Genomic DNA, 15612 nt, shown 5'->3' with positions numbered 1-15612 from the left:
TCCCCCTCCCTCGATATATTTCTCAGCAGGAAAATCATGCCAAAAGGTCAAAATTATATTCATGTCAGAGACATGTAGAATCTGCCAAATAGTACATTTTGGCACAGAAGCAAATGTGCAAACTTTAATGCTATGCTGTTTATATTGTAATTATTTGTATGGTTTTAATATATTTTTATTTGTATTCCATCAATGTTTAATTGTTTTTACATAACTGGGTGTTTTTTTCTGAGTCCCTGTCATGGAAAGGCAGTGTTTAAATAAATATATCCTCACCATCTTAAGAAGCAATTTCTTCTCAACAAAACAGATACAGTGGTACCTCGGGTTAAGTACTTAATTCATTCTGGAGGTACGTACTTAACCTGAAACTTTTCTTAACCTGAAGCACCACTTTAGCTAATGGGGCCTCCTGCTGCTGCCGCACCACCGGAGCACGATTTCTGTTCTCATCCTGAAGCAAAGTTCTTAACCTGAAGCACTATTTCTGGGTTAGCGGAGTCTGTAACCTGAAGTGTATGTAACCCGAGGTACCACTGTAATGTGATCAAACTAAGAAGCATTCAGAAACAGCACCCCCATTTAGACAACTTACCTGAATATATGTCAAGTCTGGTGGCATCCGCATCTCTGGAAATATTGTTTAAATATTGTTAAAAAAGTTTTAAATGAAAACATTAGCGCAAGTAGATACACGTAAAGCAATTTCACTCTATTACTGAACAGTGTCTATGCTAGTTGGAAACACAAAAACACTCTGATCAAAACTGCACTTACTTAAATCACATGAAATCACTTGAATGCTACTGTACATATTCTGTGCCAGTGGTTTTAATTATATTGTATGCCACCTTGGGCTCCCAATGGGGAGGAAAGACAGTATAGATATAAAATCAAATAAAAAAATATAATGCAATAACAGCTCACTTCAATGCAGTATCTATGTATGGAAAAAGGAATATAAATAAATTTAACTAAATCAGTGGACATAATTTAATTGTTTTTATATCAAACTTCTAAAGTAGTATTGTGCAAAGCTAACAGTCTCGAATGAAGTTGTAAAATATGAAGCTGATCCAAAGGAAAGCGTTAAAGCAGTAGAATGCAAGTCATCCTGAAATTATCAATATACCATCGCAGACTGCCAGTGAGAAGATACTCACTGTGATCCAATAATAGGATTGTCTGGGCTTGAAATCCCAAGGGAGGCAACAAACCCAGAGAGGAAGCAGTAGAAGGTGAATTTCACAAATTGCTTTGAAATAACCAACCACTTTCAGAGGGTGGAAGAAACAAATCCTTTAACTAAGCCTCAAGACCAGGGGTCAACAAACTTTTTCAGCAGGGGGCCAGTCCACTGTCCCTCAGACCTTGGGGGGGGGGGGGAGACAATATTTTGAAAATAAAAATAAAAATAAATTCTTATGCCCCACAAATAACCCAGAGAAGCATTTTTAATAAAAGAACACATTCTACTCTTGTAAAAGCACACTGATTCCCAGACCGTCCGCGGGCCGGATTTTGAAGGCAATTGGGCCGTATCCAGCCCCTGGGCCTTAGTTTGCCTACCCATGCTCAAGACTCAATCTGCTAGGGGTCTAAGCTTCCTGGTAAAGCTGATTGGAGGGAGTGCAATGATGCCACAATTGCAGAAGTCTTGTCCCTGTGAGCACCTTGGCCAATAAGACTCCAGCTTCCCAGGCTGAAGTGCTTCCAGATGAGTGTTCCCCACAGGATCAATGTTGTTCATACATGCACTTTTCCCCCCCAGTGTCCACAGAACGTCTTCCGAACAAAAAGTCAGAAAAGTATTCCGCACGCCCTCCTTTAATCCAAATTTACACTTTCCAAGGAAAATCAGGATGCTATCCAGACTATTGCTATTTTGGGGTGGGGTTCTATCACACAATGGGAAGTTCAAGTTGCACTACTGCAGTTGATTGGGACATCTTGTGCATCCCCCAAAAATTCCAGAAATTTTGCACTGGGCAATTGATGAGGAAAATGCTCTGGGGAGTGTGGACTAACACATGCTTCAGTCAACGTCATCTAACCTCTCCACAAACCGATCAGGAAGAAAGCTACATAAAGAGGTCACCTGGAAGTGCCCTCTGATAAAATGAACAACCTGCTACCAATTACACATTTGTTATAGTCAAAATAAAAAAAATCCTTCCAGTAGCACCTTAAAGACCAACTAAGTTAGTTCTTGGTATGAGCTTTCGTGTGCATGCACACTTCTTCAGATACACACAAATGTGTATCTGAAGAAGTGTGCATGCACACGAAAGCTCATACCAAGAACTAACTTAGTTGGTCTTTAAGGTGCTACTGGAAGGAATTTTTTTATTTTGACTATGGCAGACCAACACGGCTACCTACCTGTAACTGGAACATTTGTTATAACCTCCCTTGTTATTTTAAGCCCATCTGGAAGCAACAGTAGTTGGCCATCCCAGCCACAGAGGATAATGTTGTTTGATTCTGTGGATACGCCCAAATCCGAAGAAAAGAATTGTTTGGCAGGAGAAATAAGCCTTCGTATATAACACTGAATAAGGAAGGAGTATTCCAAAGCCATTTCCTACATTTGAGAAAGATTTAAAATCTGACAGCTGCCTTCTTGCGCCAAGTAGAACAGAACAAAACACATCTATTTCCACACATAGCATGACACACTCTCTCAAGCCCCAAGTACAGTAAGCAGCATAAAATTTAGTTCCTAAAAGTAGTATTTACCGGGAATTGTCAATCAGTTCAGCGATGGCTCCAAATAAAAAGTTGTGTGTTGTGCTAGAAAGAAGCATTAAGGGAGTTTTAGAAGAGAGAACCTGGAACAGCAACAAATCGAACACTTAAGTGCTATTTGGCATGCAGGAGAACAAAGCACCTCCTCTTCAAAACGTGGAAATGTCAAACTGAGGGCAGGGGAGAGTATGCTTGAATGGGGGTTCCTTCTACCTTGACACTCGAAACACAACTGGAAGGTGCGCATGCAAAAGGTAACAGCAATTCTTCTTCCTGAGCGGGTCGCACGATAACAGGAGACTGCAGTCCTTACGCAGCCCAGTCCTATGGATATTTACTCAGGGGTTCGATATGACTTCACATTCAAGCAAGTGTGACTTGAGTCTTAATCCAATCTTTACTCAAGAGATAAACTCTACTTAATTCAATAAGACTGACCCCCCAGATAAAATGTACAGACAGGATTGTGCTGTGAGAGTGTTACTGCCAGATATATCTATATATTATATTTTGACAACGGGTGACTGCAATGTAACAGGTTTGTTGTAGCATAAACTCTCGCAGACTGCATATCATTTTGTCAGTTTCATGAAGGGGCTCTTGTTTTCCATACAGATTTGCCCAGGTTTTACACACTGTCATGCAGGCCTCGCTCTCTGGGCCATTGCAGCCTGCATGTCACAGCTTCCTCTTGTTTGGGAAACCTGACTCCACAGTGCTCCCAATGTTTGTAAGTGTATTCAGCTGAATGTGATTACAATTCTCCTTCCGACCTTCCTGCCCTGCTCAATATAGGAAGTCTGTGGTGGGAGCGAAACTGGGAAGCGAAACACCTCCCAGACAGTGAACATCATAACGCCTGAAGAGGGCTGAAGAAATAGCTGGGCGGAAATCGACTCTGTGGTTGTGTCTGGAGTCACCAAAACAAATGTCTGCACACAAGCGACAAGGAAAAACTAGAATTCAAATGGCAGGCCATTACAAATTAAGCCTGCAACCAAAGTTGTGCAAACAAATCCCCTTTTCCATAAGTTTCAAGGAGGCAGAAAGAACACAGAAACACTGGAAGCTGCCTTGTACTGTAATCGGACCAGTATTGTTCTGTATCTAGTTCTGTATTGTCTACACTGATTGACAGTGACTCTCCAAAGTTTCATTCTGTAGACATTCCCAGTCCTACCAGGAGATGCCAGGGATTGCATCTGGGACTTCTGCATGCAAAGCATGTGTCCTGCCACTGAGCTATAGGGACCTTTCCAAAAGAAAGAAAGAAAGAAAGACAGAGACTAAGGACTCGGTATGGCATGTTAGCAGTTACAGTACTAATTTCCATGTAAAGATAAACATTTAGGCCAAGTTTCAGTGGGGAGGGGGAAATCTGGCTCTTGCTGCCACAGCTTAGTCTGAGCTATGGGTGCAACAAGCTTTTCTGGGCCCAGCACACTGCATGTTGTGGAATGGGCCTTCCACCCCACCCAAAATATATTGACAAAAACTGCTACATAGTTACAGATCTGCATCAAAATTATTTTGAACAAATCAAACCATTGAAAACAAATTTGATTAACGGAAGCCTCTAAATGTAACTTTGTGGCCCATGAAAAAGGCTGAAGATATAAACAGGAAATAATAACATGTAGTTACTGCACTGGGAGCTGTAAAACAGCCAAGGCCATTCCCCCCCCCCCCACAACATTATGACGACCTGCATATAAATGCTACTGATAGGCAGAAGCCTTGCTCAGGGTGGCATTTTCTTAAGCCAGCCCTGCCCGAACCCTTTAATCTATATATAAAACACATGTCAGCACGGTGAACTTGGCTTGCCTCGATTGGGGTAATCAATAAATAATGGTTATGAACCTCATATCGCAGGAGATATTTGTGGGATGCTGTTGTACCTCTTCAGGGGCACCAACGTGTAACATCAGATTCGATTTTAATTGGTTCTGAAATGACCGCATGTGGGATTTTTTTTATTCTGCTTGGTGGGAACTGCTCTTTGCTGTGGGAAAATAAATCCATCCTTAGTCTTTCCCTGCATGGGTGCTGTATATATTGAACAAGAACAAAGAGCCACGTGGCCCCATAAAAACTAACGTATTTATTTATAGCAGAAGCTACAGCAGAGGGAATTTATTTTATGAGTCATCTTGTAATGCAATAAATAAAGACACAGAACTTCAGTGCAATAAATGTGTTGATCTTTAAGGTGCTGCAAGACAGGGTCTTTGGCTATGTATACACCAGTGGCTTAAAACACAGTGAGGTCCCCCCCCCCAACTGTGTTCCTTGCACATTGGCTGAACACACCACAGAGAAGACAAGGATGCCATCACCTGATGTATGTTCCATTCCGTTTCCCCATGTGTGTAACTCCCCTGAATTCCTATTAACAAAGCTGTCATGTGTGCATGTGCAACAGCTGCCTCAAATGTCCACACCTCATCTTAGCTGTGAAGTGCACAAGACTTACGTTTTCAAATCAGACAGAAGCTGGTTTGAGGGGAAACGCCCCAAACAGCAGCATTTCTCAAAGAACTAGAAGATAGATATGGACTATGGCAGATGTCATGTGTCCGCCACTATGGGACTGTGCTGGAACCAGAATAAACGGTAATGTGTACACACTGCCTTTGTTTTCCTTGCTCTAGTATGTTAACGGTGCAATCCTATAGGTGTCTATTCAGAACAAATTCCCCCTGAATTCAACAGGACTTGCTCCCAAGAATGTTTGGGCATGTGTATAGGACTGCAGCCTGCTACACCTGACAAAATCTTTGGACCGGTGACTCCTATTATGAGCTCACCTCTACTGGACAAAGAGGGCTGGGAAGAGGGAAAGGACGTTGCCTTGGGAGTTTAGAAACTACTATTTTCAACAAGGGGAATTCGTATTCGGGGAGGCACAAGCAGCTTACCCGTCACCGAGTTGCAATTCCCAGCAACATTTAACGAACCACAGTGCCCAGAATTCTTTGGAGGAAATAATGTGCTTTTGAATGTGCTTTAAAGGTACAATATGGTGCACACATGGCCTCTGGGACCCTGTACATGCTTACGTGCGTGAAACCTCCACTGATATACTCAACTGCAAATTTATGAGCAGGACTGGGCTGCAATTTTGTTCTAAAGGAGGATGTGCAGCCACTGGGACTTTGGACAAGGTGAAACAGGGCGTAGACGTTACTGCCGGGCCTTTCCAGGATCCTTACCCTCCATGTTGCCTTTATTGTGGGGACCCTTTACACAATTCTTCTGCTTCACTTCTTCATTCGCTCTTGGAGCAAATCAGGGGATTCTGCTCCCTAATGGGCCTGGCTGTGCCCATTTACTTGGAAGCAAAAGTGGGGCTCAGGGTGGCTTTTCTTCTCAGTCAAAGCCTAGGGAAAGGGACTGCGCTCTGGAAGTTGTGAGACAACAACGCTCATAACTCCTGACAACTGGGTGGGCTGGCTGAGGCTCATGGGAGCTTCGGCCTAACAACATCTGGGTGGCCACAGGTTCCCCAACCTCTGGCCTAGGATTTGGCTGCATGCTTCACCCAGTTGCACCTTCCCCTCTTCCTAAGAGCTCTCACATGGTCTTCTCGAAACACAGAGAGCCTGGTGGCAAGGCAGGTCCAAGCAGACACACACAGAGCTCCAGAGAGCCCCCTTAGTGGCTCAAATGTCTTTTAAAAACTTGGCTGGGATCCACAAGACTTGTCCCCTTCTCAGGGAAAGGATGGTAGCTCAGTGGTAGAGCATTTGCCTTGCATGCATAAGGTCCGCAGGCTCAATCCCTGGCGTCTGCAGGTAGAGTTGGGAGAAATGCCACCAAATCGTACACAGGTGCTGCCAGGCAATGTGTTAAATGCTGAGCTAGGTAGACTAGTGCTCTGACTTGGTATGCTGCTTCCAGAACATTTAGATGTACGGTAATCACTGGTTGTTGTTTTTTTCTTTAAAAAAATGTTTATGGGTACTCTCATTTTTCAACTCATATTGAAATACTGCCCCTCAATGAGGCCAAATTTAGATTCACAAAATGTTTAGGGGTATGCGTCCCCCCCAGAAAAAAGCACTGGGTGTAATAAAACAGAGGGGTAAGATAGTAAGGTGTTTCTTGCTCATGAAGAAGAAAACTCTCTTTCCCATTCTTCTAAGTGCTCAAAATGCTTTGCACAGAGCATTTATAAAACAAACACTGAATTTAGCCAAAGTCTCCAGGGCACAGTACACCACCTATGCTTTTTATTTTTGGAGCATCAAGTTGGCATTGCCTCATTATTATTTTTTAAGTGTGCTTTCCTTGTACTTTTCCTTGACCCAACCCTCATTTCAGTATGGAAGAAGTTTCAGTGCCAAAAAATACACGTCATTCCTGCCATTTAGAACACGCATCCCACGTGGGAAAGGCGGAGGCCTTTCCAAATGAACTCCTCTACCCTTTTAGAGAGTTTTTTCACTCTTCCTTTTTGTTTTTTGGGCCTATTTTTTAGAAGCATGTCCCGCTATAGGAAATGCAAAGTTCCTTTGCAGCTGCTGGACCACCCCCTTCCTGTCCGCCCCCCCCCCCTCCTGCTCATGCCTTGGTGAAGCCAACAGCTAATGCATTTGGCCTGCATAAAACGAAACTGAAAAAGCAAAGGTCGCTCCACTTACGAGTTTGCATACAGGTACTCTAGCCTCAACCCTGCCCTGCAAAGAGCGCTGTAACGCGCAGAGTCGGCCATCGCCGCGGGGCCTACCGCGCACGGGCCCAGACGCAGTCGCGGGGCGCCCCCTTGTGGCCAGCGTGCGACGACGCACCTCTAGGGCCCAAGGCGAGACTTGGGGGTTAGGAAGGAGGAGGGTGGCGACGCCCTTCCGGCTAAGACCACCTTGTGATAAAGCTGAAGGCGATCGGGGAAAGCCAAGGAGCAGCAGCAGGCTAAAGCACGGAAAACGCCCCAGAGAGAGGGAGGGAGGCTGGATCCCAGCAAAGGAGGAGCCAGCCTAGTTTAACAGAAGAGCCCAGGTGGTTCAGGCCAACGGCCAACGGCCAACGGCAGATGCGCTTGGAAAGGGCGCAAGCAGACCTGAGCGCAGGAGCGCTTTTCCCTATCTGCTGTTTCTGAGCTTTCCTCCCACGGGGGGGAGACCTTTCCTAGCCTTCTCCTGCAGGAACTGCAACCCCCAAATCAAAGAAATAATCCGAAGTTACATATATATGAATATACCAAAATGGAAGGAAAAAAAGAGAGAGAAATGGTATTCAGTCTTTCTATCTCTGCATTCACCTGTTTGAGGTCCATGAGAAGCAGCGGATGTACAAAGCAAATGTCCCGGCGTGTTTGTTTATTTGTGGAATTTTATATCCCACCGTCGCTCTGCAAGGAGCCCCGAGCGGCGTACAGATACGTGATTTAAAAGCAAAACACGATAAGCAGAAACATTCTCCAAACAAGCAACTTAAAAGCATTTGCATTTTTTTAAAAAAAAAAGTCCAAAAATTCTGCTTCCTTGGTGGCTGCAGTGCTCCCGGATTTTGGAACTCTCTTGTTAGGGATAATAATAATTTATAATTTGTACCCCACCCATCTGGCTGGGTTTCCCCAGCCACTGGGCGGCTCCCAATATAAACACAATAAGGCATCAAACATCAAAAACTCCCCTAAACAGGGAGGCTAGACTGGCTCTCTCCTTGCTGCAGAGGAACACAGCTTCATTCTGACAGGCTTTGGGGAATCTTATTGGACATACGCAGAATGAAAGGAAGACCTTTCATTGCCTACAGACAGCCACCCAATCTTAAACAACTCCTAACCCACAATAATACTACAACCAGACTTAACACAGACACTGGCACCAGAGCCTGCAATAAACCCAGATGCCAACTTTGCTGCCACATACACCCGGACAACACCATTACTGGCCCCAACAACATCACACATACCATCTCGGGACTATTTAATTGCTCATCGTCTAACATTGTGTATGCCATCAAATGCCAACAGTGTCCTTCAGCTCTCTATATTGGACAAACAGGCCAAACCTTACGCCAAAGAATAAACGGACATAAATCTGACATCAAGAATCACAGAACAGAGAAACCAGTAGGAGAACACTTCAATCTCCCAGGACATTCTATACAAGATCTCAAAGTAGCTGTTTTACTACAAAGGAATTTCAGAAATAGACTGGAAAGAGAAGCTGCTGAATTACAACTCATTACCAAACTTAAAACCATGAAAAGACCTGGACTGAACAAAGACATTGGATTCTTATCTCACTATACATAACTAAACCATTTCTCACCTTCCCACCCCTTGCCTTTTCCTGTAAGACCTATTACAGTCGTTAAGAGTCGTCAAGAGGCTCTCTCAGCTATCTGCCTATCTCCCATTCCCACCACCCTTCTGAGTAACACCCCTCCCCACCTTCTCACTATATAGAAGGATCTGGCAACTTCTGTTTCAGTGTATCTGAAGAAGTGTGCATGCACACGAAAGCTCATACCAAGAACAAACTTAGTTGGTCTTTAAGGTGCTACTGGAAGGAATTTTTTTATTTATGCAGAATATTTGATTATTTAGTGGTCTTAAGTGCATGCCCCAAACCATAGACAGGACTCTTGCAGTATAAGGTAACTTCACCCTCAAAATGGAGCATATTTGATATTGCTGGTACTCAACATTTAGTGGGTAAGTTCGGGAGGGGGAGGGGGAAGGGGACACGTCTGAGTTATATCAAAACTTCCATGTAAAAAGTCCAAAGGTTAGAAAGAGGTCGGGGAAACATGTCAATGCAACAGTGGACCCTGCCCTCTGCCTGCAGAACTCTTCCGATGGACATAGTAAATGATTGATAAAGCGAAGGGGCTCTCAAGTACATAAAATACCTGGGTTTGAGGGTTATATACTCTGTTGGAAAGGTCGAAGAATATACACCATGTCTGCCTCGGTGCTTCAAGTTGCTACGTGCGCTGTATTGCTTACAGGTAAGCTTTTAGGCTCTGGCATCGAAATGATTAATCAACCCTAGTTGTGGATTGAAAAGAATAGACAAAGTTCGGTGAAGGAATTCACAGTTAAGCGAATAATAATAATAATGATAATTTATTATTTGTACGCCACCCATCTTGCTGGGTTTCCCCAGCCGCTCTGGGGGCTCTCAACAGAATATTAAAAACACGATAAAAAACCCAAACATTGAAAACTTCTCTGGGTGCGCCTCTGAAGTGCCCTTCAGTCCTCCAGATTCACTTTACGTGGGAGACCATGTAGAAAAAGAGCCGTAGAGAAACTTAAAAGCAGATTTCATTTTCATGTGGCATCCTATAATTCTGACGGAGCGTTATCTTTTAATTGAAATACTTCTGTGGTCAGAATGAAGAAGTGTTGCAGAGCTCTTTTGTATGTTGCACTTAGTAACATTAGAACGGTAGTGTTGGGAAGGGTTCTTAAAAGCTAATACAGCCTCACCCACCCAGTGATTCAGGACATCTGCTGCTTTAGCATTCCTGCCAGGTAGACACCCAGCTTCTGCTTAAGAATCTGTAAAGATGAAGAGTCCACCACCGTTCGAGACACAGCATGCCAAAGTCATGACTCTCTTATAGAAATTGGTGGTGCAGCCGCACTTGGAACCCTGGGTACGGGTCTGGGTGCAGCGCCTCAAATGTTGGAAAAGGAGCAGAACAGGGAACCCAAATGGTCAAGGGTCTGGAGGAACGTCCCTGTGAGGAAGCATACAACACTTGTGGCTGTTTAGCTTAGAAATGAGGCAAATAAGGGGACACACGGGCGTGGAGAAAGTGGACACAGAAAAGTTTTTCTTCCTCTCTGCATTTTAAATTGCATTTTAACCTGTATTTTCCCCCCTTATTATGTTTTTACTGAAAATTTATTGATGTTCGCTGCCCTGATCCCGGCGCTGGCCGGGGAGGGCGGGGTATAAATAAATTTTATTATTATTATTATTATTATTATTATTATTATTATTATTATTATTATTATTATACTTGGACCTGGGTCCATTGTTTTGTTTATTTGCTTCACAGAAAGTATATACAGCTTGATTGTGAGAAAGCCTCTGAGCATTTTACAGAAACCTAACATACAACATTAAAAATTATCAATAAAAACAGGTATTTAAAAATATACAAAAGACAATTAAAGTCAACAGTGGCTAAAAAGGAAGAGAACACATGGATAGACATGCCTGAACAAGCAGATGCAGGAAAGAGTACAGTGAAGGTGCTGGTCTGATATAAATAGGCAGGGAGTTCCAAAGGACAGATGCTGCCACGCTAAAATACCGATTTCTTACAAGTGTGGAGCAAGTATTGTGTAGCACCTGTGACAGAGCCAGTTCTGCAGTTTGAAGTAGTCAAAGGGTGGGGGGTGGATATGGGCTTAGGATCTCCACAAACCCACAGCACAGATCCTGCAGAGCATCTTCATTCAGTTGACTTTGCTTCCTGCTATGCTCCTGGGGTTACATGGAGTAGGTAAAAACAAATAAGTGGGAGCAAAATTCTACATGTGTTGGTATCAGAACACATACGTTGCGTATGGATACATGTGCCTTAACCAACACCTCCCCTTGTTGCTGCTGCTTTCCCCTGACTGGAAAACTGCTCTTAAGCGCTCAATTGGAGAAAGCAGCAATTCTGAGTTTTCTCTGGATTAACGTTTGCTCCGATTTAGCACTAAAGAGTGGGTTTCCCCTGGGAAACGGGTGGGGCAGGAGGAAAACTGCTTGGACCCTCGCCTGGAAAGCACAGGTTGAGCAGAAAGCCCCTCGGAGCTGTGATTTCTGGGCATGGGACGAGTGGATGTTTGGGCGAGCCCTTCGTGCAGATTCACATTGGAAGCTATCCAGGCAGTTTAAATCGCTCAACTCCATTGCAGTGATTTGCCCTTAGTGCACTTTAATGTGCTGGTTTTCAATGCCTTGGCTTTTCAAAGTTTGATGTTAAAACATCACTGTGAAATCTAATCTAACTGCTTCGTTAATGTAGAGTATTAATCAGTGCATTAATCATGGGAGAGATTCAGCTAACTAGTCCCTCTAGTGCAGTGCTTCCCAAACGTGGGTCTCCGGCTGTTTTTGGACTACAATTCCCATCGTGTGGGGAGAAGAGGGGGAATTCTTGTATCTGGACAGCTGACAACTTTTGCTGATGGAATGATCATCATGATGCCATGTTAAATTCCTGCCCATATGTATGAAATCTTCACGTTCTGTTAATCCATGACTGTGATTGCTGTGCCTTTGCCATTTCAGGGGTTTGGGGACTACCATTTGTCTCTGAGGAAGAAGCCAATGAGTTCTTAGGACTTAGGAGACAAGCACTTTTTTCAGGCTATTGGGATCCAGCTAGCCCCCAGAATGGCTGGGGTATGACCGTGGCAGAACAGGTATTCACAATTTTCTAAGATTTCATGGTGGAGCTTTGAGAGAAGGTCATTGTGGTTGGGGGGGGGGCAGAGGATTTGCATTGCTCACTTGCAGAATTGATGGGTGGTGTGGGTCTGCGTGGATTTCTCTGTCTAAAAAAAGTCTGCAACAGTAGCCCTTTTTAGGGGTTCAGAAATGTGGGTGTCAAATGTGAATGGGTCTGGGGGAGAAGTATCCCCCCTCAGCTTGTTAGAATGCCTGTCAAGGGCTCCCAGGTTTATGCAGACATAGGAGACCTTTACAGACAGAATCTAATGAACACAGTAGGTCAGGGATGAAACCTGACAGCAGGATCTCACCACCTTTCCCCCTCAAATAATGTGTGTCCATTATTCACATTGTGAATGCCCCCAAATGCCATCCCCCAAAAGCACCTAACCTCTATTTAATTACATTTAACTTTTAAGTCATTTCAGTTTTTAAACAAAGGTATTATTCCACAAATTGCCACGAGTTCTGGGAGGTTGAAAACCATGTTCTATTGATGTTACATATATAATGAAACTATACCAGGTGGAGTGAGAGGTACTGATTTTCTTGTCTGTTCGACACTCTCATACGTGGGTTTTTAGTTTGTCCGTTAATATTGTTTGAGATCTGGATCTCACAATTCTGGGACTTATTGTTAATGGGCAAAGGGACAGTATCCATAATGCATGAGGTATCGTGGTTGAGAAAGGGTTGGTAACATTAAGAATGCAAGTACTTTAGCATTGCTATGCTAATATTACTGGTGTGTGGGTGAGTGAAGTGAATGACAATTCTGCCATGTAATCCAGTGTTTCTGTTGAGTGTTGGGTTATCCCCCCCCCCCCAGGGAAACACACTTGAGGGCAGAGCAGGCTATGAATTGATTGTAGCAGCAAAGTTGTGGGAGGGGGCCGTTAAATGCTTTCCCATTCCTGGAGGGGGGGGGGGAACTGATTCCTGAGGGTGGGTTGTTGCTTCTGGCGTTAATCATCTGTTCTCACCAGGCCAGCGAATACTGGACATCGCTGAGGACGTCAGCACAGTACTACATGGATTTGGGATCTGTCGCATTTGATACCGATAAAGCCAGGTAATTTGCATGTGTGTGAAATTTAGTCTGTGTGAAGGAATCTCTGAACCTACTGCATTCAGTGAAGTGCATCTTAAATTCAAAGGCAGGATATAAAATGCCTGAAAGAAATTTGCATCGTTTGTGAGTTACTGCTAACATCATTGGCCTAGGTGAGCCAGCTTACAATTCTCTCTGTGTGTTCCTTAGACTTGATAGAGGGATGGTAGATAGATAGATAGATGATAGATCTAGATGATAGATTGATATATAGATATATAGATGATAGATCTAGATGATAGATAGATTGATAGATAGATCGATAGATAGATAAAGTTGGAAAGGACCACAAGAGTCATCTAGTCTAACCCTCTGCAATGCAAGGAATCTTTTTGCCCAAGGTGGGGCTCGAACCCACGACCCTTAGCTTAAGATTCTCATTCTCTACAAACTGAGCTATCCCACAGGCTCATGCCATCCCATTTACTCTAGACTTGTGCAGGTACAAAGGAAAGGAACCTAGCTCAATGGTAGAGCATGTGCTTCGGATGCAAAAGAGCCAAGGTTGAATCCTCGGCGTCTCCAGGTGGGTCAGGGCAAGGCGCCAGTCTGAAACCCCCAGAAAATTGCAGCCAGTCAGTCTTGACAGTACTGAGGTAGATGGACCAATGAGCGTGGGTTAGTCTTATGCAGATCACGGGTTGTATCCAACACTGCACGAACAGTGCTGCACTCATGCCATGGGACTTCCACTTCCTTTCCTTTCCTCCTGCACTCACAAAATGTGCTCTAGAGGGTCCCACAACCCTCTGGAGGAGATTTTGAGGGTTTGCCTGGGGCTGTAGGGGAGAAAAGCAAATGTTTCCGTGCTAAACCTTTTGCAGGAGTCTGACAAAGAAATTCTGATTACAGGGACCACATTAATTCTTACATGGATCTGTTACGGGAATCGGGAGCGCATCTTCAGCAGCAGAAACGTAAACGCCACGTTATTACATTTGAACCAGACACTGACCCTCATTGTCCATAAAGTCCATTGCTTATGCCAACTTGACTGTCAACACCTCAGATGAACTGTACTATCCAATGGAAATTCTTTTCACAGGGACCAAATTAACTCTCATATGGATGTGTTGTGGCAATCGGGAGCAAATCTTCAGCAGAGGAAAAGTAAATCCCATATTGTTATAGTGGAACCAGACATTGATCCGATTCCTCCATTCAGAGTTTAGTCCATTGCTTATGTCAGCTTGACTCTAAACTGTAAGATCAACACCTCAGACAAATTGTACTATCTAATGGATATTCGGCATCCTTTGAGTCAACAGAAACCTCTTCAGAAAGACTTGGATTAAAACAGGCATAGGCAAACTTGGTCCTCCAGATCCTACAACTCCCATGATCCCTAGCTAGCAGGACCAGTGGTCAGAGATGATGGGAATTGTAGTCCCAAAGCATCTGGAGGGCTGCGTTTGCCTATGCCTGGATTAAAATAACAAGAGCGGAATCCATCAGGAAGCCATCCATCTTTCTCAGACGTATAGGAGGTGCCCAAGAGGTGCCTATTCATCTCTTGTACAGCTCTTGTTTGCCTCAGGCTGTAGGTCTAGAGCTGCTAAACCCTATTGTATCCCACACATCCAACAGAATATAAAAGAACACAACAAAACATCAAACATTAAAAGCTTCCTGATACAGGGTTGCCTTCAGATGTCTACGGAATATCACATAATTGTTTATCGCTTTGACATCTGACAGGAGCCCGTTCCAAAAGGTGGGCACCATTACCAAGAAGGTCCTCTTCCTGGTTTCCTGTAACTTCAGATCCCTCAATGAGGGAGCCACCAGAAGGCCCTTGGAGCTGGACCTCAGTGTCCAGGCTGAACGATGGGGGTGCAGATGCCCCTTCAGGTATACTGGGCGGAGGCCATTTAGGACTTTAAAGGTCAGCACCAACACTTTGGATTGAGCTCGGAAATGTACTGGGAGTCAATGTAGGTATTTTAGGACTGGTGTTAAATGATCCCATTCTTCTTGTATCTTCAGGAAGTGTTGGTTATTCTTACCATCTCTCTGCCATCTCTTCCTACCCGCAATCACCACTTTTGTATTGCTTCCTTCTTTTGTTTGCCTTGTCCTTCCTTCTTCCTGTATTTACTATTCCAGCTTCCATGTCAAATATTCAGACAGCAGTTCTGAAACATTTCCCCTAAATAACCTACTTGAGAGTTGCTGTTAATTTCGGTGGACCACTAATAAACTTTGTTCTAAAAAATCAAAGCACACACAAGTGCCTTCCTTTATTAACCATAATTTTGCCTCTCTTTTCTAATGTGATGGATGTGTCTGGATGTGAGTGAGTCAAGTTTTGTGAAGTGGGCTGTAATGTTTGTCAGC

The 15612-nt window shown here is 43.9% G+C and overlaps 2 protein-coding genes and 1 long non-coding RNA gene across 4 annotated transcripts in view; 1 reads left to right on the top strand and 2 right to left on the bottom strand.

Annotated features, from left to right (window-relative positions):
• MORC1 (MORC family CW-type zinc finger 1) overlaps nt 1-7714 on the bottom strand; it is a 62393-nt gene extending 54679 nt beyond the window's left edge. Inside the window, exons 1-3 of one of the 2 annotated variants that reach the window (XM_081198961.1) lie at nt 7395-7714; nt 2740-2793; nt 596-630 (exon numbers count right to left, since the gene is read on the bottom strand). In XM_081198961.1, coding sequence (XP_081055087.1) covers nt 596-630; nt 2740-2793; nt 7395-7465 — 160 coding nt within the window. In that variant the 5' untranslated portion in view covers nt 7466-7714. The remainder of the gene's footprint in view (nt 1-595; nt 631-2739; nt 2794-7394) is intronic. The other variant, XM_081198960.1, reaches the window with a different exon arrangement.
• A 1853-nt stretch (nt 7715-9567) lies between these two features.
• LOC308589734 lies at nt 9568-11996 on the bottom strand. The gene is made up of 2 exons (XR_014009461.1): nt 10196-11996; nt 9568-9751 (listed from the first exon to the last, which is right to left on the bottom strand). It is a non-coding gene; the product is annotated as an uncharacterized lncRNA (long non-coding RNA).
• LOC308589732 (uncharacterized protein C3orf85) lies at nt 9586-15495 on the top strand. Its single transcript, XM_081199143.1, has 4 exons — nt 9586-9711; nt 12003-12136; nt 13151-13236; nt 14128-15495. The coding sequence occupies exons 1-4, from the start codon at nt 9663-9665 to the stop codon at nt 14243-14245; spliced, it is 387 nt and encodes a 128-aa protein (XP_081055269.1). The 5' UTR covers nt 9586-9662; the 3' UTR covers nt 14246-15495.
• Nucleotides 15496-15612: the final 117 nt, after the last annotated feature.

This window comes from Podarcis bocagei (assembly GCF_964188305.1).
Source record: "Podarcis bocagei genome assembly, chromosome: 6".
Classification (NCBI taxonomy): domain Eukaryota; kingdom Metazoa; phylum Chordata; class Lepidosauria; order Squamata; family Lacertidae; genus Podarcis; species Podarcis bocagei.
The sequence above is the reverse complement of the archived record's forward strand: the minus strand, read 5'-3'. Positions and strand labels throughout refer to the sequence as shown.

What these genes read in the sequence shown, in the direction of transcription:
- LOC308589732 (XM_081199143.1), top strand. Translation starts at nt 9,663, where the DNA reads ATGTCTGCCTCGGTGCTTCAAGTTGCTACGTGCGCTGTATTGCTTACA. An exon ending in GTGCGCTGTATTGCTTACAG is followed by an intron (nt 9,712 to 12,002) that starts GTAAGCTTTTAG and finishes TTGCCATTTCAG; the next exon opens with GGGTTTGGGGACTACCATTT. An exon ending in TTTGATACCGATAAAGCCAG is followed by an intron (nt 13,237 to 14,127) that starts GTAATTTGCATG and finishes TTCTGATTACAG; the next exon opens with GGACCACATTAATTCTTACA.